The sequence below is a fragment of the Cryptomeria japonica genome, chromosome 4 (genome assembly GCF_030272615.1).
Source record: "Cryptomeria japonica chromosome 4, Sugi_1.0, whole genome shotgun sequence".
Taxonomy (NCBI): domain Eukaryota; kingdom Viridiplantae; phylum Streptophyta; class Pinopsida; order Cupressales; family Cupressaceae; genus Cryptomeria; species Cryptomeria japonica.
In genome coordinates this window covers 431,967,038-431,988,821 of record NC_081408.1, presented here as the reverse complement: position 1 = coordinate 431,988,821, position 21,784 = coordinate 431,967,038, and the positions used below count along the sequence as shown (strand labels likewise).

General features: G+C 38.5%; 1 protein-coding gene across 1 annotated transcript in view; it reads left to right on the top strand.

Moving 5' to 3' along the window:
- Positions 1-21,415, top strand: part of LOC131030479 (phosphomannomutase) — a 107,280-nt gene extending 85,865 nt beyond the window's left edge. Inside the window, exons 6-12 of the mRNA XM_057961323.2 lie at positions 19,213-19,248; positions 19,338-19,393; positions 19,476-19,575; positions 19,700-19,795; positions 19,916-20,008; positions 20,219-20,270; positions 21,070-21,415. Of these exons, the coding sequence (XP_057817306.1) occupies positions 19,213-19,248; positions 19,338-19,393; positions 19,476-19,575; positions 19,700-19,795; positions 19,916-20,008; positions 20,219-20,270; positions 21,070-21,122 (486 nt within the window). The 3' untranslated portion in view covers positions 21,123-21,415. The remainder of the gene's footprint in view (positions 1-19,212; positions 19,249-19,337; positions 19,394-19,475; positions 19,576-19,699; positions 19,796-19,915; positions 20,009-20,218; positions 20,271-21,069) is intronic.
- Positions 21,416-21,784: the final 369 nt, after the last annotated feature.

The window sequence follows — 21,784 nt, the reverse complement described above, 5'->3', positions numbered from 1 at the left end:
CTGACATTGAAGACATAACCTTCTTGAAAATCCATGGCTAAATCCGGAAAGTTGAAAAAGCAGACAAGTGGTTAGAGAAGTGGCTAAGTGTGGATTTATTTCCTGAAGTGGAAAGGCATGAAAAATCTTGTAAGGCAAAAGAAATCCGCTTCAAAATCCAAAAATGCCATCCCAATCAAGAAAAGTGAAAAATGGCTGTGTGGAAGAAAATCAAGCAAGAATCCTTCACCCCATGGAAAAGGCATTCCGGGAATAGGTTAGGTGCTAAAGTGAGCTCATGAAGGAATTCCAAGAAATGTGAAAAATTCCTCCACTACATGGTTTTAGCACCCAAGCATGGAGGGTGGGGGCCAAATAGGGGATGCAGAGGAATTTTCCTCCAACCCAAATTCCTACACACCATGGATTCAGTGCCCATGGATGAGTGTAGAGCCCTAGAAAGGGGTAAGGAAGGAATTTTCCTTCCAAGGTCAAAATCCTGCATCATGTGATTCTAGCGCTCAAGCAAGAAGGATGGGTGCCAAATGAGGGGCGTGGAGGATGTTCTCCCCCCAAACAAAATTCCTTCACCATGTGACTTTAGCGTCTAGGTATGGATGCATAGCGCCAAAATGGCCTTGTGGTGGAATTTTCCCCCAAAGTCCAAATTCCTGTAGCATGTGTTTTTGGTGCCCAGTTTGAGTGAGGAGCGCTGAATGAAGGTGAAGGAGGAATTCTATGCAAAGTTTAAAATCCTCAAGGTGGTTTTGGCGCCCAGTAGGGAGGTAGAGCGCTAGAATGTTGTAAGGAAAGAATTTTCCTTCCCAAACAAAATTCGTCCATAATAAAAAATTCGCCCAAGGACAAAATTCAAAGATAAAGAATTCCAAGGCACAAGAGAAAAAATTGTTCAAGAAGAATTTTCTCTCTTGAATTTTGGAGCTCAAAATGGAAAAAATTCCTAAAACTAGGAAAAGTGGCAAATTGATAAAAAATCTCCCTCCGAACAAGATGAATTCAAAAACACAAAAAAATCTTCACAAATTTTTTTCTCTTCAGGAATTTTCTCTCTCCAAAATCCAGACAAATAGGATTTCTTTCTAGATGGATAAATTTTTAAAAATTCTAAGTTGAAAGGAAAATCTTTCAAAATATCCTTCTGAATTCGAAATGGAAAGATTTTCACAATCAACGAGTTGACAACATGCAAAAGGGAATATTCCGAATTTATGACACATGACTTTTAAGGAATTTTGGAAATTTCCATTTTTGAACTCAACGATAATGTCAAGATCCGTTTGCATGGCGAGTTGTCAAGGAAAGTATGACACATTTTTAAATGCAGCTGCTAAGTTTAACCTCTCGCCAACTTAGCAATGTGGTAGAGAAATTCTATTTAAACGATGAATCACAATTCATTTCTCACGCAAGTTTTGGAGAAATTTGAAGTTGGAGAGGTGGAGAAAAATCAAATTCGAAGAATTTATTTATTTTCCAGAAGTTCTTGTTCGCAGAGGTTCTATTTTATTCCACATTGGAAATTTACATGCTAGAATTTCTTCTCCACCATTTAATCTAATTCCTTTCAATGATTTTTTATGTTAATTTATTTTGTTTTGTAGGAATGGCGAAATCTAGAAAGGCTACGACTACTTCCTAACAACGCAAATTAAGAACGAGATGAAAGGATTCCTTCTAGAATCCATGATTATTCCTACGTGGAAGGAAATCAGCGATACCAACTTGGGAACTTTCCAACTGGAGCTTTCAAGAACAGGATTTTCGGAATAGCTGGACGTGCTCCATCACCCACTACTGTCAAATTTAATAAGAGTGGAATCGTCTCAGTTGGTGGTTTCCCTCTAGCCGTCCAATGCCTAGAGTTGATCTTAGAATGTGCAAAGCATTATAATCCTGAAAGAAGGGCAATTTTAACATCAGATGGCAAGCTTCTAGCCAACCTGCCCGCGAAAGCAATTGGTGAGACATTTGGAATTCCGGCGTATCATTATATGACATACAAAACCAAGGATAGGGCGACAACAATATATGAGGCTAGTGTTGAAAGATGTGCCAAGATTATTAACAAAACTTGGATGGTGAAGTCAAGGCCTCATCACAAAAATGCCCAAGCAAGTCACCAATTTTGACTTAAAGCAAGAGTATGTTGACCTAGTGATGATGTTGAATAGGATTATGGGATGTCCGCATGCCTTAACATTTGAAACTTGGATGTTCTTCTTCATTTGCGAAATTATGAATGCCAATGGGATGGTAGATTGGGCAAGATAGATTATCCACTACCTGAATGAGCAACTGAAGAATTTGAAGCAGAAGTAGACCCGATCCTTTACATGAGCTCGTATGTGATTTATTTGCTGGCAAGGACGGGTAACTTTGATAGCATGCCAGGAAAAGGGCCCATGGGATGTGGGCCAAGACAGTTGAAAGTCCACGAATGCTATCCCCAGTTGCACTTGTACAACACTGATTCTTTCAAGTTGGTGAATGATGCTTTCACAATGTACTTAACCAGATTATTGCAAGGTGAACTCCAAACGAGGTTGTCGCCAGAAGCCAGAGCACTGATACAAAAATTTGGGGCCTGGTACATTCAATTTCCAAAGTTTACTTACATTCGAATCCAAGGGTTTTCCTTTTAGCTGCACAAGCTACCAAGGTATCCAATGGACAAAATGGTGTCGTTGGATCTCACTAGGTAGTTGATCGCCTACAACAAGATTCAAAAGAGGAAGGGGAAGTTGTCCATTGAATTCCCTATTGTCCTTGGCGACTATGTGGAAATGTGTTTGATATTGGTGGCGGCTGAAAAGTCCATTGAAGTGTTGGCATTTTATCACTTGACATTGCATAGGATCAAATCTTACTTTGATCCATATAATAAAATTAGGATGGTTGCTAGAATGAAATTCAAACACAAATTTCACTTGGAAGACTTTTGGGCTAATGCTAAGGACGATCTTGAGATCAGGAAAAAAAATGTTTTCCACATTGCCCCTTGACATGGTCAGAATTGGTGAAATTATTTAGGTGCCAGATCAAGTGAAGGAAGATCCGGATGTGGTTCAATCAGAATTTGAAAAGTTGAAGGATAGACCCATCCAGGCTTCGAATTGGTTGGAGCCAGAAATTGATGATTGGATGTCTTAGCTAGACTAGTTTTAAAATACACCAGGCAGTGGATTGATCAACACATCAGGACACTGAGGGAAGGAAATGTTCGCCTAAGCTACCAATTAATGGAAAATATGGATTCCCATGGTGAAGCCATAGAGGGGTCATCACAAGCCCAAGCTGAAGAGGGAGAAATCCAGCAGGAAAGAGTTGAGAACAGTAAAGAAAAGAATATTCCTAAGAAGTCAAGAACAAGGAAGAGGAAAGATGCCCAACCTGAGGTCCAATAGGAGCCCAACTAGAGGAGCCTCAGCAGAAAAGGTCAAGAGTGGAGGAAGCACAATCGCTAGCCAGTTCCTCCAATGTATAGGAAGTTGAGATGTTTGCACAAGAAGCTCCAAGAAGTCAGCCTCAGGAAATATTTTTGATAAGGCACCAACACAAGATATGCTTAGCGCCAGTGCTTCTCACAGACCAGTTTAGTCGGCAGTTCAAAGGCAGCAACTTCCTCCTAGCCTAGAATAGCAAGACCAGGATGGTCTCATTAATACAATTCTCGAAGACATGGAGGAAGTTTCATAGGAGCAAGTGCACATGGAAGTTCAGGATTAACCACCGGCTGCTCCTGATTGGCTCAAGGAAAGAATGAAAAGAGAGATGGAAGAGGAAATGGATCCCATGCAAGAATTGGAAAGACTTCTGGGTAAAATGGACAAACCAGCTAAGAAGAAGGCAGCTAGGAAGTTTTCAAAGATTACAAGGAATGAGTCTGGATCTAGAACATTGCACTTGGCTGAGCCTGTAGTAGACTAAGACAAAAGTGGGATCACGCTCGATGAATATATGATCAGGGAAGTCAATTTGGGGCGTGCATCCACGACACAAGTAGTGGAAGATTTTGAAGAATCTTCCTTGGCCATGAAGGAGAAATTAAAGAAGATGAAAGAAAAGATTAAGAGGCTGAAGGGCGAAAATGAGGTCTTATGTGAGTATGTGCGGAGTTTTAAACATCCACTCAGAGAGGAAGATCCATTTTTTGTCCTTCCCTCCTCTGTTCTTAAGGAATTTGTTGATGGTAAAAAAGTAAGGAAAAGAGCTCAATGCTCTAAGGAGTGGGTAGAATATGTTTTCACTTCAGCTGGAAAGTTTATTGATGACTTGGCTCATGCTCATTCTAGAATCCTTTCTATCTTGAACAAGTTAGAAGTTGCGGATAATTCATGGGAGGATTTGCACATTTACCAGGACTTAACTATTTCGTGGGTCAGAGCCTTAATGAAAATTCCCAAGCAGATGTCGATTGATGGGAAAGTTGTCCAAGAGAATGATGTTTATGACTTCCTGCGGTGGTTTTATGCCGTTTACACTGGAAAGGGACCTTTTGAGAGATTCAACAACAAGTCTACTTCTTTTAAGGACTCAGTCAGGAAAGTACAAGGAGAAGTTCTTAATGCAATTGAGGCGTTATTTGCCAGAAGATTGACTGAGAAGGAATTGGCGGTTGACTTCCTGAGGGACCGGTTTATTTTCCAAGGTACATCTAGAAAATGTTTCCTTGTTCTCCAGCACAATGCAGAGGACTCAGCAAACGGTGACAGATTGGGAGAAGTTTTTCTCCAAGTGCGAACAGGAAATTTCCTTGTTGAAATTTTAGATGGAGAATGTGCCAAGTATCTCCGTAGGAGAATTGGAGGCCATCATTGCCAAATTCATCGCATTTTCCATTAATGAGCGAGATAATTCTCGTCCATTTCTGGACGAGAATCTTTTGACTGCATGACATGGTGGCACGTTCATGGCAAGAATATTTGACCAAGTGGCAGCTGAGTCAACACATGCTGAAGTAGTGGAGCATCTTTTTAATGTAACCGTCATATTTAGGAAATGATGGAGCATTTATGGCATTATGACGATTCTTGCATGGTGGAGCATTTATGACATTATGGGCGAACTTGATAGATAATGGTGCATTTAATGCACAATGGACACCATTTTTAGCAGGCAGGAATTTATTGTAAGTGGGCATGATGGGCATCTAATGTTTATTCCCACCTTGTTGCATCATGTGTGTGGAATATTTTGGGTCAAACCCTAATTAGGGTTTTGTTGTGACCATTTCACACATCGCCCCATACAAATGGGGACCCCCTCTTTTTTGCTTTTGTTTTGCCTGTTCTTCTCTCTGCTTTTAGGGTTTTGAGTAAGTGAGTGAGTTGTCTGGACTAGGGTCAAGCCTTAGGGGTTTCTTTTGGATATTTTCAAGCCGAGTCCAGTCAAATTTTGAAAGATTATTAAGCATCCTCCCGAAGATTGCAAATTTTTGAAATAGGATGAGCCTGTCAGAAAGTCAGGTATGTCTCAGGATGGGTCCAGTTAGGATTTTGAGGGCAAATTCAAATTTTGTCTAAGTGTTAGCATTTTAATGATGGAATTGTGCATTTTTGTCTGGGTAAATTTTGACCAAATTTTTGAAGGCTTGATAACCGATTCCTGGCCTTGAAGATGACCTAATTGTGCCTTGTCAAGTGACTGAAGACCTAAATTTTGGATATTTTGGCTTATAGAGGTGAAATCGCTCCTGTCCCTCTCCCAGGGACCAAGGCGAAAATGATATTTAATGCATATCTGTCTCTAACTTCCTTTAATTGTTTTATGCAGGGTCGCCAGGGGATATAATTGGACGTAAATTGAAGATTTTGAAGATTTTGAAGACTCGAAAATGATAAATTTTGAAGGTTTAAAGAAAAGGCGCTCCTATCCTTCACTGAAGGACCAAGGCGAAATGGTTTACTTAGGTCATTCTTGGCCTTGATTGGTCAAATTGAAGCGCCAAGGATACAATGATGGATGAAATCAACATGATAGAACACCCAGACTTAGTCAAAAGCGATGAAAGGTTGAACTTTTTGTCTAGCAAGATGAATTCGCTCCTGTCCCTCACCCAGGGACCAGAGTGATTTTCTTTGTATGCACCTTTTTGGACCTTTACAGGATTTGGGCTCTTGTTCATAGCTTGCAAAAAGATGGTATCTTCCCCAGCAAAGGAAATTTGAGATGAAAATTGTAATGATTTGGCCTTGAGGACAAAAGGCGCTCCTGTCCCTCACTGAAGGACCGGAGCTTGAATTCCGAATTTGCATTATCCTCACAAGATTTAAGTGATTTCGCTATTTGAAGAGGTTGAGAGAAATATGTTTTGCCCGTTGAATATAACTTGAATAGGCCACAATGAAGAGAATCAACCCAAGTTGCAATAGGCGCTCCTGTCCCTCACCAAGGGACCAGAGCGATTTTCAAAGGATGCTCCTGTCCCTCTCCAAGGGACCAGAGCGATTTTCTCACAAGACAAATTTTTGGCAAAGGTAAAGCAAGTTTCAAGTCTGAGATGAATGGAGGAAGGCGTAATCGATCCATTGAAGATAATTTTGAAAGTTAGCAAAACACAAGTGAGCTCATAATGGCCAAGGCGCTCCTGTCCCTCACCAAGGGACTAGGGCGAAAAACACACTATCAAGTCTTCCTCCCCAAATTTGGACGAATCCAGATCAAGACATAAGATTGGGGTGATATTTAAAAATGCTTCAAGGAAGAATGAAGTTGCGAGGACCACAAAACTTGATGAAAATTGGCTAGGGCGCTCCTGTCCCTCACCAAGGGACCAGAGCGAAATCTTCAAATATGCCTAATTTTGGAATGCTACTTTCGTTTCCAAGACTCAAGATGGAATAAGGAATGATGTTTTACGCCTTGAAGGTAATTAGATATTGATGTGGTTAAGAATTTGTGCTATGAACTAAAAATCGCTCCTGTCCTTCACTGGAGGACCAGGGCGATTTTCATGAAATCAACAATTTTCCTTCAAAGCCACGCCAAGACAAGGCGATACAAGATGAGAAATGCCTTTCGAAAGATGATGAACAAGAAATTGCCCCCAAGAATCGACAGTCTTAGGCTCAAATATGAAAATCGCACCTGTCCTTCACTGGAGGACCAGGGCAAAAATCTTGAGAGGGTCAATTTTGCCTTAGAAAAACGAGTTGAACATGCATTGAAGGGACGAATAAGGATCATTGCTTACCCCACCACATGAATTGGCGATTTGGAAGACAAGGACCAAGGACAAAAGGTGAAGTTGCTCCTGTCCCTCTCCAAGGGACCAAGGCGAAAATGCTTTAAGGAACACTCCTTCCAAAGATCACACGGATTAAACTCAAAATTCCAAACAAAACTGCCACTTTGGACGCCAAAGGTGAGATTTTGAACGTAAAAAACGAGGAATGCAAGGTCTAAAGTGCATGATCGCTCCTGTCCCTCTCCAAGGGACCAGAGCGATGTTATTGATGTCCATTATTTTCCCATGCTTGAACACTTACTTCAAAAAACTCATATTAAATGTCAAATTCGCCAAAACCTTGAAATTTTTTTAATTAAATTGACATTTAATAAAAGCGCATATCATTTAATAATTAATTTTTGAAGCCTTAAAAAATCAAAATTTTTAATTATAAAGGCATTTAAAATTAATTATTATTAAAATTTAAAAATAGAGCGCTTGGGGTATCATTTTAATACTTTTTATAAAGTCGGCCTCTTTTATTAAATTTTTATTTATTTTTGGCCTATTTTCCAAGTCGGCCTATGGGAAATTGCAATGGTGAGCGCCTATATAAGAGAGGAATTTTGAGCGATGTTAATCCGTCATTCATCCATTCATTCAAAGTGCGATTTGGAAGAACAAGAAGGAGTGCGAAATCTGATCTAAGTTGGAGCGAACTTTGTTAGAGGCTAGAGGTGGACCGAATTTTCCTCAAGGCGTTGAGGACTAAAGGTAGTGGAGTTGAGGCTCGTGAGGATAAAAGGGAGGCGCATTTTGCTAAAAGACTTCGATCTACCTTTTTCTAGCGAATTTCCTTATTTTGCATCGTTTTTTAGAGTTAATTCTCAAGTGGAGGTATGGCGAGATATATCCTAGTCTCAATTTTGAAATTTTGAATTTCAAATTGCATAGTTATATTTAGGAAATGATAATTCAAAGATTTATCATGAAGTTTCCTAAATTTAAAACTTAAAATCTAGTCTATATGTTTACATTGCAAGATATATTACTCATTATGAAATGTTGTGTAGGTGTCAAGATGGCAACCCCAAAGGCGGGAGCATCCACTAGTCGACCAGCTCTCATGAAGGAAGATCAAAGGAATGAAGAATTGGAGACCAAGATCGTGTCAAAATGGAGCAACATTGGAGATACCAACTTGGGAAACTTCAGTGTGAAGAAGTTTCGAGAAGTCCCTTATATTGGAAAGCCATCACCTATCGCAAGGAGAATAATTGAAAGTGGCATTATCAAGGCGGCCGGCTTCCCTCCAGCAGTCCAGTGTCATGAGCTGATGATCGAGTGTGCCCGCCATTATGACCCACAATCAAGATCAATCGTGTCCAAGGAAGGAAACACTCTGGCTTACCTTTCAAAGGAGGCTATCAGTGAAGCTCTTCATCTGCCAGAACATAAAGATATGATTTACAAAAGCTTGGAAGGAGCTAGATCCATGTACGAAGATGATCCAGACACTTGCTTGAGCATCATCAATAAGAATTGGTTACTTAAAAGTCGTCCTCGCCTGAGCAAGATTCCCAACACACCACATAGGATCGACTTCCAGGAGGAGTACAGAGATTTGATAACTTTACTCAATCGAGTTACAGGGGCTCCTCAAGCCTTCTATTTTGAGAAGTGGATGTTCTACTTCATCCAAGTGATAGTTCAAGGAAAAGGGACAATTCATTGGGCTAGAATTATTAGCCATTGCTTGGACGTGCAGTTGAGAAGACTGAAGGCTACCAAATCATTCCACATGAGCTCGTACATCATATATGCCTTGATCAGGAGTTTTGAATATGCAGGACTACCTCACAGAGGAGTGATCGGAAGAGTACCCGGGGAAGTCAGAGTTTGTGAATCTTACGTTCATTTGCATCATCCACCTGGAAGTAACTACAAGTTAGTTAATGATACCTTCACGATGAACATCACCAGGACATTGCAAGGTGGGATTCACAATCAGATATCTCAAGATGCACAAGAGCTTGCAAAGAGGTATGGTGCTTGGTTTATCCAATTCCAGAAGTTTACATATATTAGAGTTCATGGGTGTCCTTCACCTCCATATATGTTCCCAAGATATCCGACAGACAGAATAGTGTTACTAGAGGTAACCAGGCAGTTGGCGGCCTATGCGAAGGCATTCAGACACAGGCATGGAAATGGAATTCCTGTGCCTATCATACTAGGGAATTCAGTTGAGGTATGTCCTAATGCTCTAGCCATGGATGATGCAGAGAAAGAGTTGGCCTTATATTCATTTTCATTCTTTGCCTTGAGAATCCTTATGGATATATAGAAGAAACAGTTGGTAGAAAGTACAAGCACGAATTTCAGATAGAGGACTTTTTGATGAATCTCTCAGATGATTTAGAAGTGAAAAGAAAGATGCATTCCAGGTTGCCTTTAGATCTCATCTGGAAATGCAAAGTTTACAGAGTGGCTGATCAAGCTCAGGACAGTGGCAGACATCTCCAATCATCTTATGACTGAGAAGACAAAGCAGTAAAGATAGATTGGAATGAACCTGAGGTTTTTGACTTAAAAGCTTTGATGGCTCCAGTTTTGTCTTGTACTCACAGATGGGTTGATGTGCAACATCAAAAGTTGAGAGAACAGAACATGCCTATGACTTTTACTTTGGAGGAAAGGCCAGGGGAAGGAGGAGCAAGCACAAGCGAAGGCAATCCTCATCCTAGGAGCACAAGTGAAGGCAATCCTCACCCTAGATGCGTAAGTGAAGGCAATCCTCATCCTAGAAGCGTGAAGAGGAAAGAAAGACCTGAGAAAAGGGAACCCTCCAAGAAGAAGCAAGAGGCCCATCGAGATCACTCATCTGGCACATCTTCTCGACATGAAAAAAGGACAAGTCAAGGACAAGAGAAGAGGGTACTTGAAGTTGAGGAATCTATGGAATCAATGGTCTAGAATGATAAACATGAAGAAAGGCAAACACCTCAATGTTCATCAAGTCAATCTCCCCAAGTCAATGAGCTACATGAAGACAAGAATGATGATGAAGTGACATCTCCTCTCCGAGAAGAGGGATTAGTGCCTAAAGAGATACAAGTCAGAGAGACAAGGTCCGCCATTCCAGATTGGTTAAAGGAGAAGCTAACAAGGGTGATTGTGATCGAAGACGAAGTAATGTGATTGATTTAGAAAGCCTTGTTGGAAATTCTCAAGGAGTAACAGAAAGGAAGAAGGCCACCAAAATGTCCAAGATGATCAGAGATGAGACAGGGTCCAGGAAGTTGCAGATAGCTACACCGGCAGTGGACAAGTACGAAGGTGAAATCCTTGCAGAAGAGTATGATGTAGAAACATTTGAACTTGGTCCACTCACAGCCGAGCAGACACTGGATGAGGCAACTAATTCATTTGAGGCACTTAAAGACAAGCTTAAAGAAGAAATGGAAAAGAATAGAAAGCTTGAGCGAGAGGTCGGTGCTTGGAGAGGCTACTTTAGCCATCTTAACCAGCCTTTGGGACGTCAGGATCCAGCAGTATCTCCTGTGCAAGCACTTCCCCTTGAATCAGTTGGTGAGGCAGAAAGAGTTAAGAGCTTGGTCCAGCTTATGAGCTCTTGGATTGACAAATCCCATACCGTTGCCATTGAGTTCGCAACAAGAATGATGCAGACTACCCATCGAGCTATCCAGGTCCTTGAGATCATTCACAACCTAATGATAACAGTAGCCGCCTTTGCCCACACTAGAGATGTTATCATTCCTGTTCTGCAAGTAATCAGGCAAACACCAAGGAAGATCTTAGCACAGGAAAAGATAATGGATGGAGGAGCTCATAATTTACTCCAGTGGTCAACTCTACTTCAGATGAAGGAAGTTCTTTTCGAAGACATTAGTACCAAATGCAATCAAGTTGAGGAGGTCATCCATCCAATTCAGGACAAGGTGTTTGAGGTGTTATGTTCTATTCTTGGCAGAAGGATTGAAGATGAGACAGATGTGAATCTTCATGAGTTGGAGGAGAAGGTCAAGGTCATCTTTTGCAGAGATGAGAATGTTATCACAGATGAGCAAAGAGATCAAATGTTCGCTACTATGCTCCTGATTGAGAAAATCAAGGAACTCGAGCCTGGATGGGATGCAGCTCTTCTCAAGGCTTTTGATCAGGTCATCCACTTGGAGGAACGAATGAGGAATCTTCCAGAGATTCCTATTGCTGAGATTGAAGGAATTGTGTCTAGATTCGTTGCATATGCTAAGAAGGAGCATTGGAAAGGGAACAAGGTTCTAGAAGAGAGATTGTTATAGATGATGTGGCACCTTAATTATCATTGGTCTATGTTTCCTAGATTTTTGTGCCAATTAAATATTTGGCTATGCATTTAATATTGTTCAATAAAAGGGGAACTTTTTGTAATAAACCCTAATTAGGGTTTAGGTGTTAGAATCTCAGCCGTTGATCTTCTTTTGATCTGGGGCATTCATTGTAATTGAGGATGCTATATATACCCTCATTCATTTTCATTTTGTCATTAGAAAATTAGAATATAGATAGAGAATAGCAGAATAGAATTAGAGCTTTTGGAGAGAAGAAAGTTATCTTGTAGCAAGATTGAGTTTTGAAGAAAGAATTTTAAGCAATTGTTGTCTATTTTTGGCTTTGAGATCAATAAAATATTGAAGTTATGGTGTTTTATTGCAATTCTTGTGGCTACTTTCATGGTTGCTTATTTTCTTAAATCATTCTTGGTCGAAGTAGTATTTGAATTTGAAGGACTAAGTGTTGAGCTTGATCTTTGGTGAGATTCACGTTCCAAACCACTAGCTTCTTGTTGATTGTAAGGACGCGTTGTGTGGTCAACTGGAGATATTTGGATTGCTTAAACCTTCAGTCATTATTGAACTATTGATATGTACATTTATGGTAGTGTCTATGATTCTTGATGAATTGAAAAATCATTAGTCACCTTAGAAGATCGCATCAACTTCAGTAGAGTTGTTATTCCTTGGCAATACTGAAATTGGTAGAATCTTACCAAGTCTAGCCTACATTGAGTCATTCCTAGGATTAGATTAGAATTCATCTCTTGCAAACCTTATCTTTTGATCCTTTTTGAGAACTTGTTAGTTTTAGGAAATCTTGTTCCTGTACGGAAACGTAAGGCCCCTTGATGAAACAGCATTCACAACGACCACTGGTGCTTATCCACACGTAGAGACCCTACATCAAAGAACCTTGGAGTCATCCTAATTGATCCTTTTCGCGACATCTTCAACAATCAGAGGCTTTATTCAAGAGAGGATAAGGTACCCTTGGGTATTTTATTTTGTGTTTGATTGTGTACAAAATACACGTCAACAGGTTTGCATGTAATCAAGGATGGAGGCCTATATAAAGGGGTGATCCCCTCATTTGTAAAGGGAGGAGAGATTGTTTTGAGATTGTTGCGATAAGCTACTAAAGTAGTAAACTTTAATACATTGTTCTTTGATGGTGTATACTTGTCCTATTTCATAGCTTGCATGGTCTTGCTTTCCTCACTTATATTCATTTCAAGCATTTAGATGAACGAGATCGATGATATTGTTTAGAGTGAAATCTTTTGCTCACACCTTTTGTTGCCAGCTGATTGTTATCAACAATGTAAGGTTAGTCTGAGCCATTTTATGTGAAAGTTTAACTTCGATCATCCGATGAACATTATTCTTTGATGGTGTTCATTGGTGTTATGAAAATTTCTTGCACAACCTTTGAAGATTGCACCACCTTTGCGTAGTTGTACGAAGTTGGCGAAGCAAAGTGTGGTTGATTTTGCTTAAGCAATCATTGTCTCCTTTGTTCTTAGATTTTAGCATAGCTTTCCTAAACCCTTCCTCATTTACTTTCAACACTATTCAACCAAAAATCCTAAAAAAAGAGCCTTTCTTAGCCAAATCATTCGAGAATATCCTTGAAAATTAAAAATTGCAAAATCTTCTTTAAGTGTGCGTAAGTCCCCCTTGGATTACCAGCATATCACATCAAGCCAACTGAGTCACGTCCATTGCATAATCGGAACCTTGGAGTCAATTGTTTGAACTTGTCACAATCTTAACATACAATTGAACTTTGATCAAGAGAGGGTAAAGTGACCATTGGAAATCTTTATTTTGTGTTGTGCGCGGTCACAAAACACACGTCAACACCGCAAACTTGAGCTCGCGAGTACTTGCAGAGATTTACAACTAGGAAATTTAAACTATTCATATTATAAGTCATTCATCATATTCGGAACCACATTATGTAACAATAGAGTTGAATTGGAATTCACATGAGAGTCAACACACAATTAGTAGAACTTCAACAACAATGTTCAATGGCTGATGAGGAGAGAATTTGCATTGATAAAAGAAAGGTAACCAGTATTGATGACACAGGTTGCCTATCTTCATGCAAAAACAGTAAACTACACTTCAAAGAGCTGCAATATAGGCATTATCAGATTGTCCTTTGCATTGTTTAACTTAGAAGCAAAAATATGTTCAGAAGTAAATTTGCAAATGAAAAGATAAAGTATTTTTCATAGTTCCATGGGGTTTGGGGATGTTTCCTTGGGGGATAGGGGTACTTGGTGCCTGAGTTTGGGAAAGTCGGGGGGATGGTGGCAGGGGGGCGGCAAGGGAGCATTTCTGACATAATACATATAGTGCTTGAAAAATTAGTTTTAAAAAGATAAAGATGTATAACATAATAACTAGTCTAGTATTCAAATGACAAATGTCAAAATATCAAATATAGACATTGGAACAAGAATTTTCAAAAAATTTCATTTCATAATCATCTTAATCACGATCCAATGTTCATCAAAATTACAATCAACTGATCAAGTTATCAAGATTCAACAATGTTCAAACTTCAAACTTCAAAAACAAAATACTAAATAGCACTAGTAGAGTCTAATGACTCTAATCATCCCCAAGCTCCTCGCCAAACTCCTCAATGTCCTCATCACTAGAACTATTGGACCCCACATTCTCAAGCTCATCTATACCGATACCAACCAAACCTGTCTTTGTAGCATCATCATCAATCTGTGCTGGCTCTTCTGGCTCTACATCCCATCTAGTTGTTGGACTCTCCTTGTAAGTAGATGTGTTGTGGTTAATGAGATGCAACACACTATGTACCGCCACAAGCTTCTCTGCCCTCCTAGAAGTAACCCTATTCCTCTTAATGGAGTGGATGAAGATATAAGCAGACCAATTTCTTTCAGTAGCTGAAGAACTAGAAACCTAGGACAATAAACGAATGGCTAGAGTAGTTATCAAAGATTTAGGCCCATGCATAGTCCACCACAACTTGGGGTCCTCTTGTGACATAATCTCGAGATCTATTTTCGCTGCCTCTGAATATCCCCATAGAGTGGCAAATTTTGTCCACTCGGCATGAATTTGGCTAGCCTTTGTAGGAACATACATTTTGTCAACTACATTAAGGAATTGGTCTTTCACCTCAGGATCCCCTATAGGTGTAATTGTGCCTGGCCTTTGCACATACCACTTCGGGTTCAATGCATAGGCAGCCATGTGGAAGGGAGTGTTGAGCTTCTCCCATCTACTATGAATGATCGACTGAATATGCTCATTGTAGAATTGCAATGTAGGGTCCTTCTCTCGCACAACAACCTTCATTTGACCAAGCATAGAATCAACGCACTCATACACCTCTCTAAGGGAAGGTGCATTAGAATCCCCAAATCTAATAATTGTGAAGACTGGAGAAATGATGGAGACAATATATTTGGCATTAGCCCAAAAGAGATCATTCTTCACCACCTCCGTCACCCTCAACCCCTATTGTGTCTTTGACTCAGGCCACCTATTCCATTATGTTGTCATAACCATTAATTGCAATTGCTTTTGTAACTCAAGCACACTCTCCAAGAGAATAAAGTATGATGCATACCGAGTCTCTACAGATTTTAGGAATTCCTTCTTAGAGAAGGTCCTAAAGAGTGCATGCGAAGTATGGTGGTTGCAGATAAACATCTGCACATCTCTAGCATCACTAACAATTGATTTGATCCACTGGATTTTACCCATGTCCTTGAGTGCATTATTCATGGCATGCACACCACAAGGAGTCCACCAAATATGTATATAGGCTGCCTCAATCATCTTCCCTGCTGCTCTACACACATGGGCCGCATTTGTCACTATCTGCACCACATTTTGTGGCCTAACCTCCTCTATAGCATCCTTGAGGATTTGGAATTGAAAATGAGCATCCTTGCTATGCCTTGAACAATCAATATCCCTAAGGAAATAAGGGCCCGCTATAGATGTAACCATGATATTGATGAGTGGATGATGCTTAATGTCTATCCACCCATCCATGACCATGCTACAACCACTTGTGACCTAGGTTCTCTTCATCTTCTCCATCAAAATATTAATCTTGGAATAGTTTTGATCCAAGATTGTTGTCCTCAATTTAGTCTCACCAGGTGCACATATGATGGTCTTGCCCTTATTATCTTTGCCATAGATTCCTTATAATAAGGAGAGCGGGCCACGTGGAATCATCATCTGCCTCATCTTTTGCTTGCACATTAAATAAATCAGACAATGGTTGTGAAGATGGACTAGTCATCTTACATTTTCCCCTAGCCTTTGCTACCCTTGAATTGGATGGAATTGGTGGCCTTTGAGTTTGCAAAGTAGAAGGAGAAACTGCAGAAATCTTATCAGCCCTATTCCTATTTTGCAAAGTACATGACGTAGGTACTTCATCTTCATTACAAGCCCATAATTTTAACATTTCATCCCTATACTTCAAGTTTTTATGCACCTTTTTGCATACTTCCACACCTTTGCTTCAGACAAGAAGGAAGTGAGCATTAGTTCTAGTAATGCTGCCAAACCGTTCAAGATTGCACATGTTGCACTTTCACTTTCTAGTGCCCCTAGCTGTCCTAGGCTATGCTAGTACCTTAGATGCAAATTGTTTTAAGGGTTATTTTGGATCAAAGGGACCCTTTACCCATTTTTTGAAGATTTCAGAAGGGCAGCTGAAATTTCCACTCCCAACAGAACTTGTTTCAGTTTGACTTGTCTGACCCCCCACTCTTTCTATGGTAGGTTCATTAGATGATTCATTTTCACTATGAATCTCAACCTCCTCATCCTCACTCGTGGTGTTAGAGCTCATTGTGACAGTGATAATGATGCTACAACAAACAATGTTAAAGAAAAATTCAGAAATTTTTCAAGCAAACAATTTTTTTTTTCAAAGAAATGTTTCTAATAGGTATAATTATAATGGTTAATAGTGATAATTATCTTCAACTTCAGGCAAACAACAATTTTTCAGTTTCTAAGTGTTTTTTCCTAAATTTCTTTGTTTCTAATGCCTGCAATTTGATTCTTGAATCAGAAATTTAAAAATTTTGATCAATGAGCAAATGCCTACCTTAAATCTTGCAGCAAGAATGAAGAAGCTTCCTCTAATCCTCTTCCAAGCTTGCTGATTCAAACTTGCAGTCCATTGTCCACCTCTTGCTTCCTCAATTTTGTGGTTTCCAAGCTCAGTAAATCAAATGTTTTTAACCTTTTTGTGGTTGCAAATGGCTGAAATGAGACTAAATGTCAGAGCTTTAGTCATTTTAGGGTTAGGTTTTTTGTGTTTTTTTATTGTTTTTTTTGTTTAAAAAATAGACTTTTCACTTTTACGCCATGGGAGAGGTCTGGGCGTTTCTTGCCCCATCGAGGAATGTCTAGGCATCCTAAAGACGTGCACGTGTCTCCCCATGGCATCTCTTCCTTGAGAGACGTCTCTCCCGGCTCTAGCAATGCAAGAAATGTCTCCTTTTTGGTGGAGAGTCGTGGCAGAGGTGGAGGTGCGGTGGAGAAACATCCTAGACATGTCTCCTCGTCGAAGGGACGTCTCCGTCTCGGAAACTCAATGATTTTTGGGGGAGACATGTCCCCGTGGAACATTGGTATTTTTCAATTAATCAGAAAAAAAATTGGGTTTGGGTTAGGGTTAGTATTAAGAAAAAAATTGCTGCAGAAATCATAAAAATCATCTAGAAACTCTTATTTTTTTTGACCAAAAAATCTTTGTTTTTCCTTAAAAAAATTTGCCCAAAAAGTTTAAACCAGTCAAAAATCATGTTGATTGGTTAAATAAAAAAATTGTGACCTTTTAAAAGATATAATTGGCAGGAGTGGGGTTGGCAATGGTGATTCATTGGGATAAGTTGGTGATTTCTGCTACTATGGTAATACCCCCTTGTTTAGGAGTTTGATATGTTCCTGGAATTAAACCATTCAAACAGATAGTAACCTCTGATGTTCAGGTAGTGACAATACTTGAAAGCTTTACACTTACAGGTGTTTAGAAAAAATTCTCACTACAATACACATTTCAAAGAAATTAGAAAAGACTCGAGAACAAACAAAATCACAAATTTTCTATCTTCTAAGAGTAGAAACATTTTTTTTAATGAGCTTTTAAGTCCCCCACTCCTTTTATTTTCATTTTATTTTTGTTTTTTGGGTCAAAACTCTGCCTGGTCATTTTTGGAATGTTTATGGTCTAGCGAAGGACCTGGGGATGGCCCCGGGGACATTTCTAAGGCATCCCCACATCCCTGAAATGTGACGCAGATGGGGATGCCTGGAAAAATCCCAGGGACGTGTCTTTGTGCATTGCTGCTTAGAATCCTTTCAACCTTTGCATTGAAACCCATTCTTGTTGGCAATAGATATTATTGAATTGTAATATTGACAATTTATTATTTTCTTTTTATCTTAGGAGGAATTGAACCTAAACATCCTCAAGTTACTTGAAGCGGGATGTAAGCTACTGTTACTGTGTCTTTTCTCATGTTATATATGCATGGTTTAGCATGTTTCTGTGCTCTCACAACATTACTTGATATATTGGTGACCTTCCCTGTTATTCTTAGACAGGCAGGAACGACTAGTTATTTATTTAACTATCCTCCTATTGCTTTGTAAATTGAACATCTATTTTCCAACCAAGTGTAAGTTTGAATTGTTTCAAGGGCAGTTTCCTTATGTTAGAACAAAGAAAGTTATTTAAGAAACAATATATTTTCCATGCATGGCCTATTAAAGATATTATATTGCACATGTTCTGCATGTTCAAAAAATTGTTGTAATTCTCTTAATAATACTCATGCAATTTTTCCTTGCTTATTAGAAGTTATCTGTATACTGAAAGAAGCAAATCAGTTTTCAAGGCCTTGGAACCTCTAGTTATATGTACAGTCTATGAAAATGTTCTATTGTGAATGGAGCTTCATATATTGGTGCTTTTCACAGAGAGATTCAATTGCTGTTAAATATCACAGAATATGTATCATTACTGTAGTACTCTTTATTATACATGAAGAATTGTGTCCGTTTCCATCATTAACTCATTACAAGTGTATCCAGCAGGTAGAATGTAAATAGTTAGTCATTTACCGCCAGCCTGCATAGAACATTTTCTTCAAATTTTATAGTGTAGGGATCTGAAAAAGGCTTAAAAAATCAAAAGTACTCTAGTAATTGTCTTGTTCCAAATTCAGTTTACCGATACACACTGTTTGCAGATCCATTCACTCTTCTGTTATGACAATTATTTTCCATCTCTACGAGTGTATGTAGCTCTAGTTTATACATGTTCACAAGGTTTGTATCAGGATTATTTAGTGGCAAGTTCTATTTTTCCTTTATCTTATAACTGCTTCTTAAAAATATTGATGCCCCCCAACCCATGCACTTTCTGTCTCTGTAATAGCAGTTATTTTTTATGCCTTCATTGTATGTGGTTGGCATATACGTTTATTATGCATGAAAACCCAACCTTTTCTATTTACTGTTCTAGGTTTTTAAAAAAGTTCTCAATTGATACTGAAACTGTACATAACTAGATCTCATTAAAATTAGATATTTACTTATTCAGTGTGTTCATAACTTTTGGGTTTTAGTTATTCTTGAATGTAACTGGCAGAGTTTCTAATGTGATTCCTGCAGAGCTTTAAAGAATTCCTTGGGGAGGAAAAGCTGAAGGTAAAACTTGTTTTGCATTACTTGCAAATGCATTTTTTCTGGTTTATAAACGTTTCTTTATAATAATTCCATGTATGAAATATTTGCAGGAGTTCATTAATTTTACTCTTCATTACATTGCTGACTTGGATATCCCTATAAAAAGGTGAGCTCAGAGCATTATCTTCAGATATATCTCATGGCTTAAGAACTTGTGTATTTAATTGTTGTCCTACTTATCTTCTTAGGGGGACGTTCATAGAGTTCAGAAGTGGGATGCTGAATGTGTCACCTATTGGGAGAAACTGTAGTCGAGAAGAAAGAGATGAATTTGAGCAGTATGATAAGGTACATTGAAATACAAAAGCCTTGCTTAAAAATTACTATAATGGTTTAAACACCTTTACCAAAAATTCAATACAATGGGCATGATTATTTATAGTTATTTTGTGGGATTATTGTTCCATTGCAGATTCACGGCATACGCATGAAAATGGTTGAAGTGCTTCGTAACAAATTTGCACATTTAAAACTAACCTATTCCATTGGAGGACAAATTAGTTTTGATGTGAGTATTTGGCCTGTATGATTCTCAAAAGTGTCCTCAGGAAGAATGACAATTTACTACTGCTAAAAAGTAAAAACTCATGCATTTGAAAGTCTTAGATGATTGGAATTTGCTTTACAGGTTTTTCCTCAGGGCTGGGATAAAACGTACTGCTTGAGATATGTAGAGAATTTTTTTAATGAGATCCATTTCTTTGGGGACAAAACCTACAAGGTATGGCTCTTGGGACTATGGGAAATTGGGTGATTATTATATAAAAACAATTCTTGCACTGTAATAGTAGTTGCAGCAATTATATAGAAAATAAATATATAGGTTGATGAGAATGCAATCTATCTAAGTTATGGAATGGAATATCTATGACCAGTACTACTTTAATTTTTTCTCTTACATCTGAAATCATTATTTCTATTGATTTAACAGGGGGGAAATGACCATGAAATCTTTGAATCAGAAAAGACAGTGGGTCATACAGGTTAGTTTCTTATGGTGGAATATATGGTGACTTGGATGTGTTTGTATGCTTTGCAATCTAAAATAAAGTGTTTTTTTTTAAAGCATAGCAACCAGGTTAGAAAAATCTGCCTTGTTCAGGAGGATAATTTTTTTGGGAAATCTAGCATTAAAAATTAAAAAAAGCCAAAGGTAAAATTTCTACATGAACTGAAAAATCTGGAATAAACCTTACGAATCTGGTGTGGCCAAAAATTCTGGATCTGGTTGGACTTGAGCTAGATCTGGTCTAATGTCGTCACAATTCTTTAAAGAGGTTTACTTTATTGAAAATTGAAATTAAGAAAATTTATATTTTTTTTTACATTCATTGAAGCATTGTAGTTAGACCACGTCTGCATGTGGAAAAGTTACATTTGAGGCCATATGCCCAGGTTTTGGTTTAACAGCTTTTCCTAATAAGAATGGCAGCCACCTTATCTATTCAGATATGTTTACCATCCAGTACCATGCATTGTTTCACTGCTGTTTCCTTTAGCATTATCAAACAAGCTTATATCTATATTCCAGCCCTTGTATGCTTGGTAAACATATCAATGCTTACCTAGCGTGATCTATGGTATCCTTTTATTCCTGTTAACTTTTCTTCCATGTCAATGCTTACCTACTGTGATTCAAATATAATTTTATTTTTCCTCATTTAAGCATTCACTTCATGATCTTACACACGTTTCTTTTTACTAAAGTATCTTTGGATCTGATTGATTCTTTTTCATTTTGTTTTGCTAAATTGGTATCCAATATTTACTTTTGTGGTGCAGTGACAAGTCCTGCAGATACCCTCAAGCAGTGCACAGATCTCTTCTTCTTATAAGAGCTATCGTTCATTTTGGCTGACAGTGGCAGGGATATGGGATTGGGGGAAAGTCAAGAACTTTGCTGCTTCTCAACAAAACATCGACATTTTGTTGAAAACTGTTTCGATGTTATTAAAGGGACTTTTCATCTCATGCTTTTCTAGCAATTTTTTATAGGCAATTAACGTTTATCATTCCTCTTGCTTTTAAGAATAATACCTTACAACTCTTGTTGATGGGGAAGATTTTGTCCAACATGTATTTAACTATTTCAATGTTATATATCTTAGCAAGGAAAAATTTCTGTTTATTTTGTTACTTCTATTTCCTTTCTTTATGTTATGCATAAAATGATGTTACTTTCATTTGGCTCATCAGTGATCAGATTTATCCTGGTTTACAGGTTTGGTCTCTAAAGTTTCAGACAATAGTTAGGCATATGGAATAATGGATTCTTAAATTATGTTGATCCATGTTGGTTTCTGAATTATATGTGCCCTTCCGAAGTTATTACCAACCTCTACGAAAATAGTTCATCTAACAGATATTTTGTATAATATATGTCGGTTGGTCCTAGGTTGCGGCAACTAGTTTCCCAGCTATTGTCAATGGGAAGGCAATCAAATTTATATTGCCAACAGATATCTTTTTCCACGATATCTATGATCTTTTTAAAGTC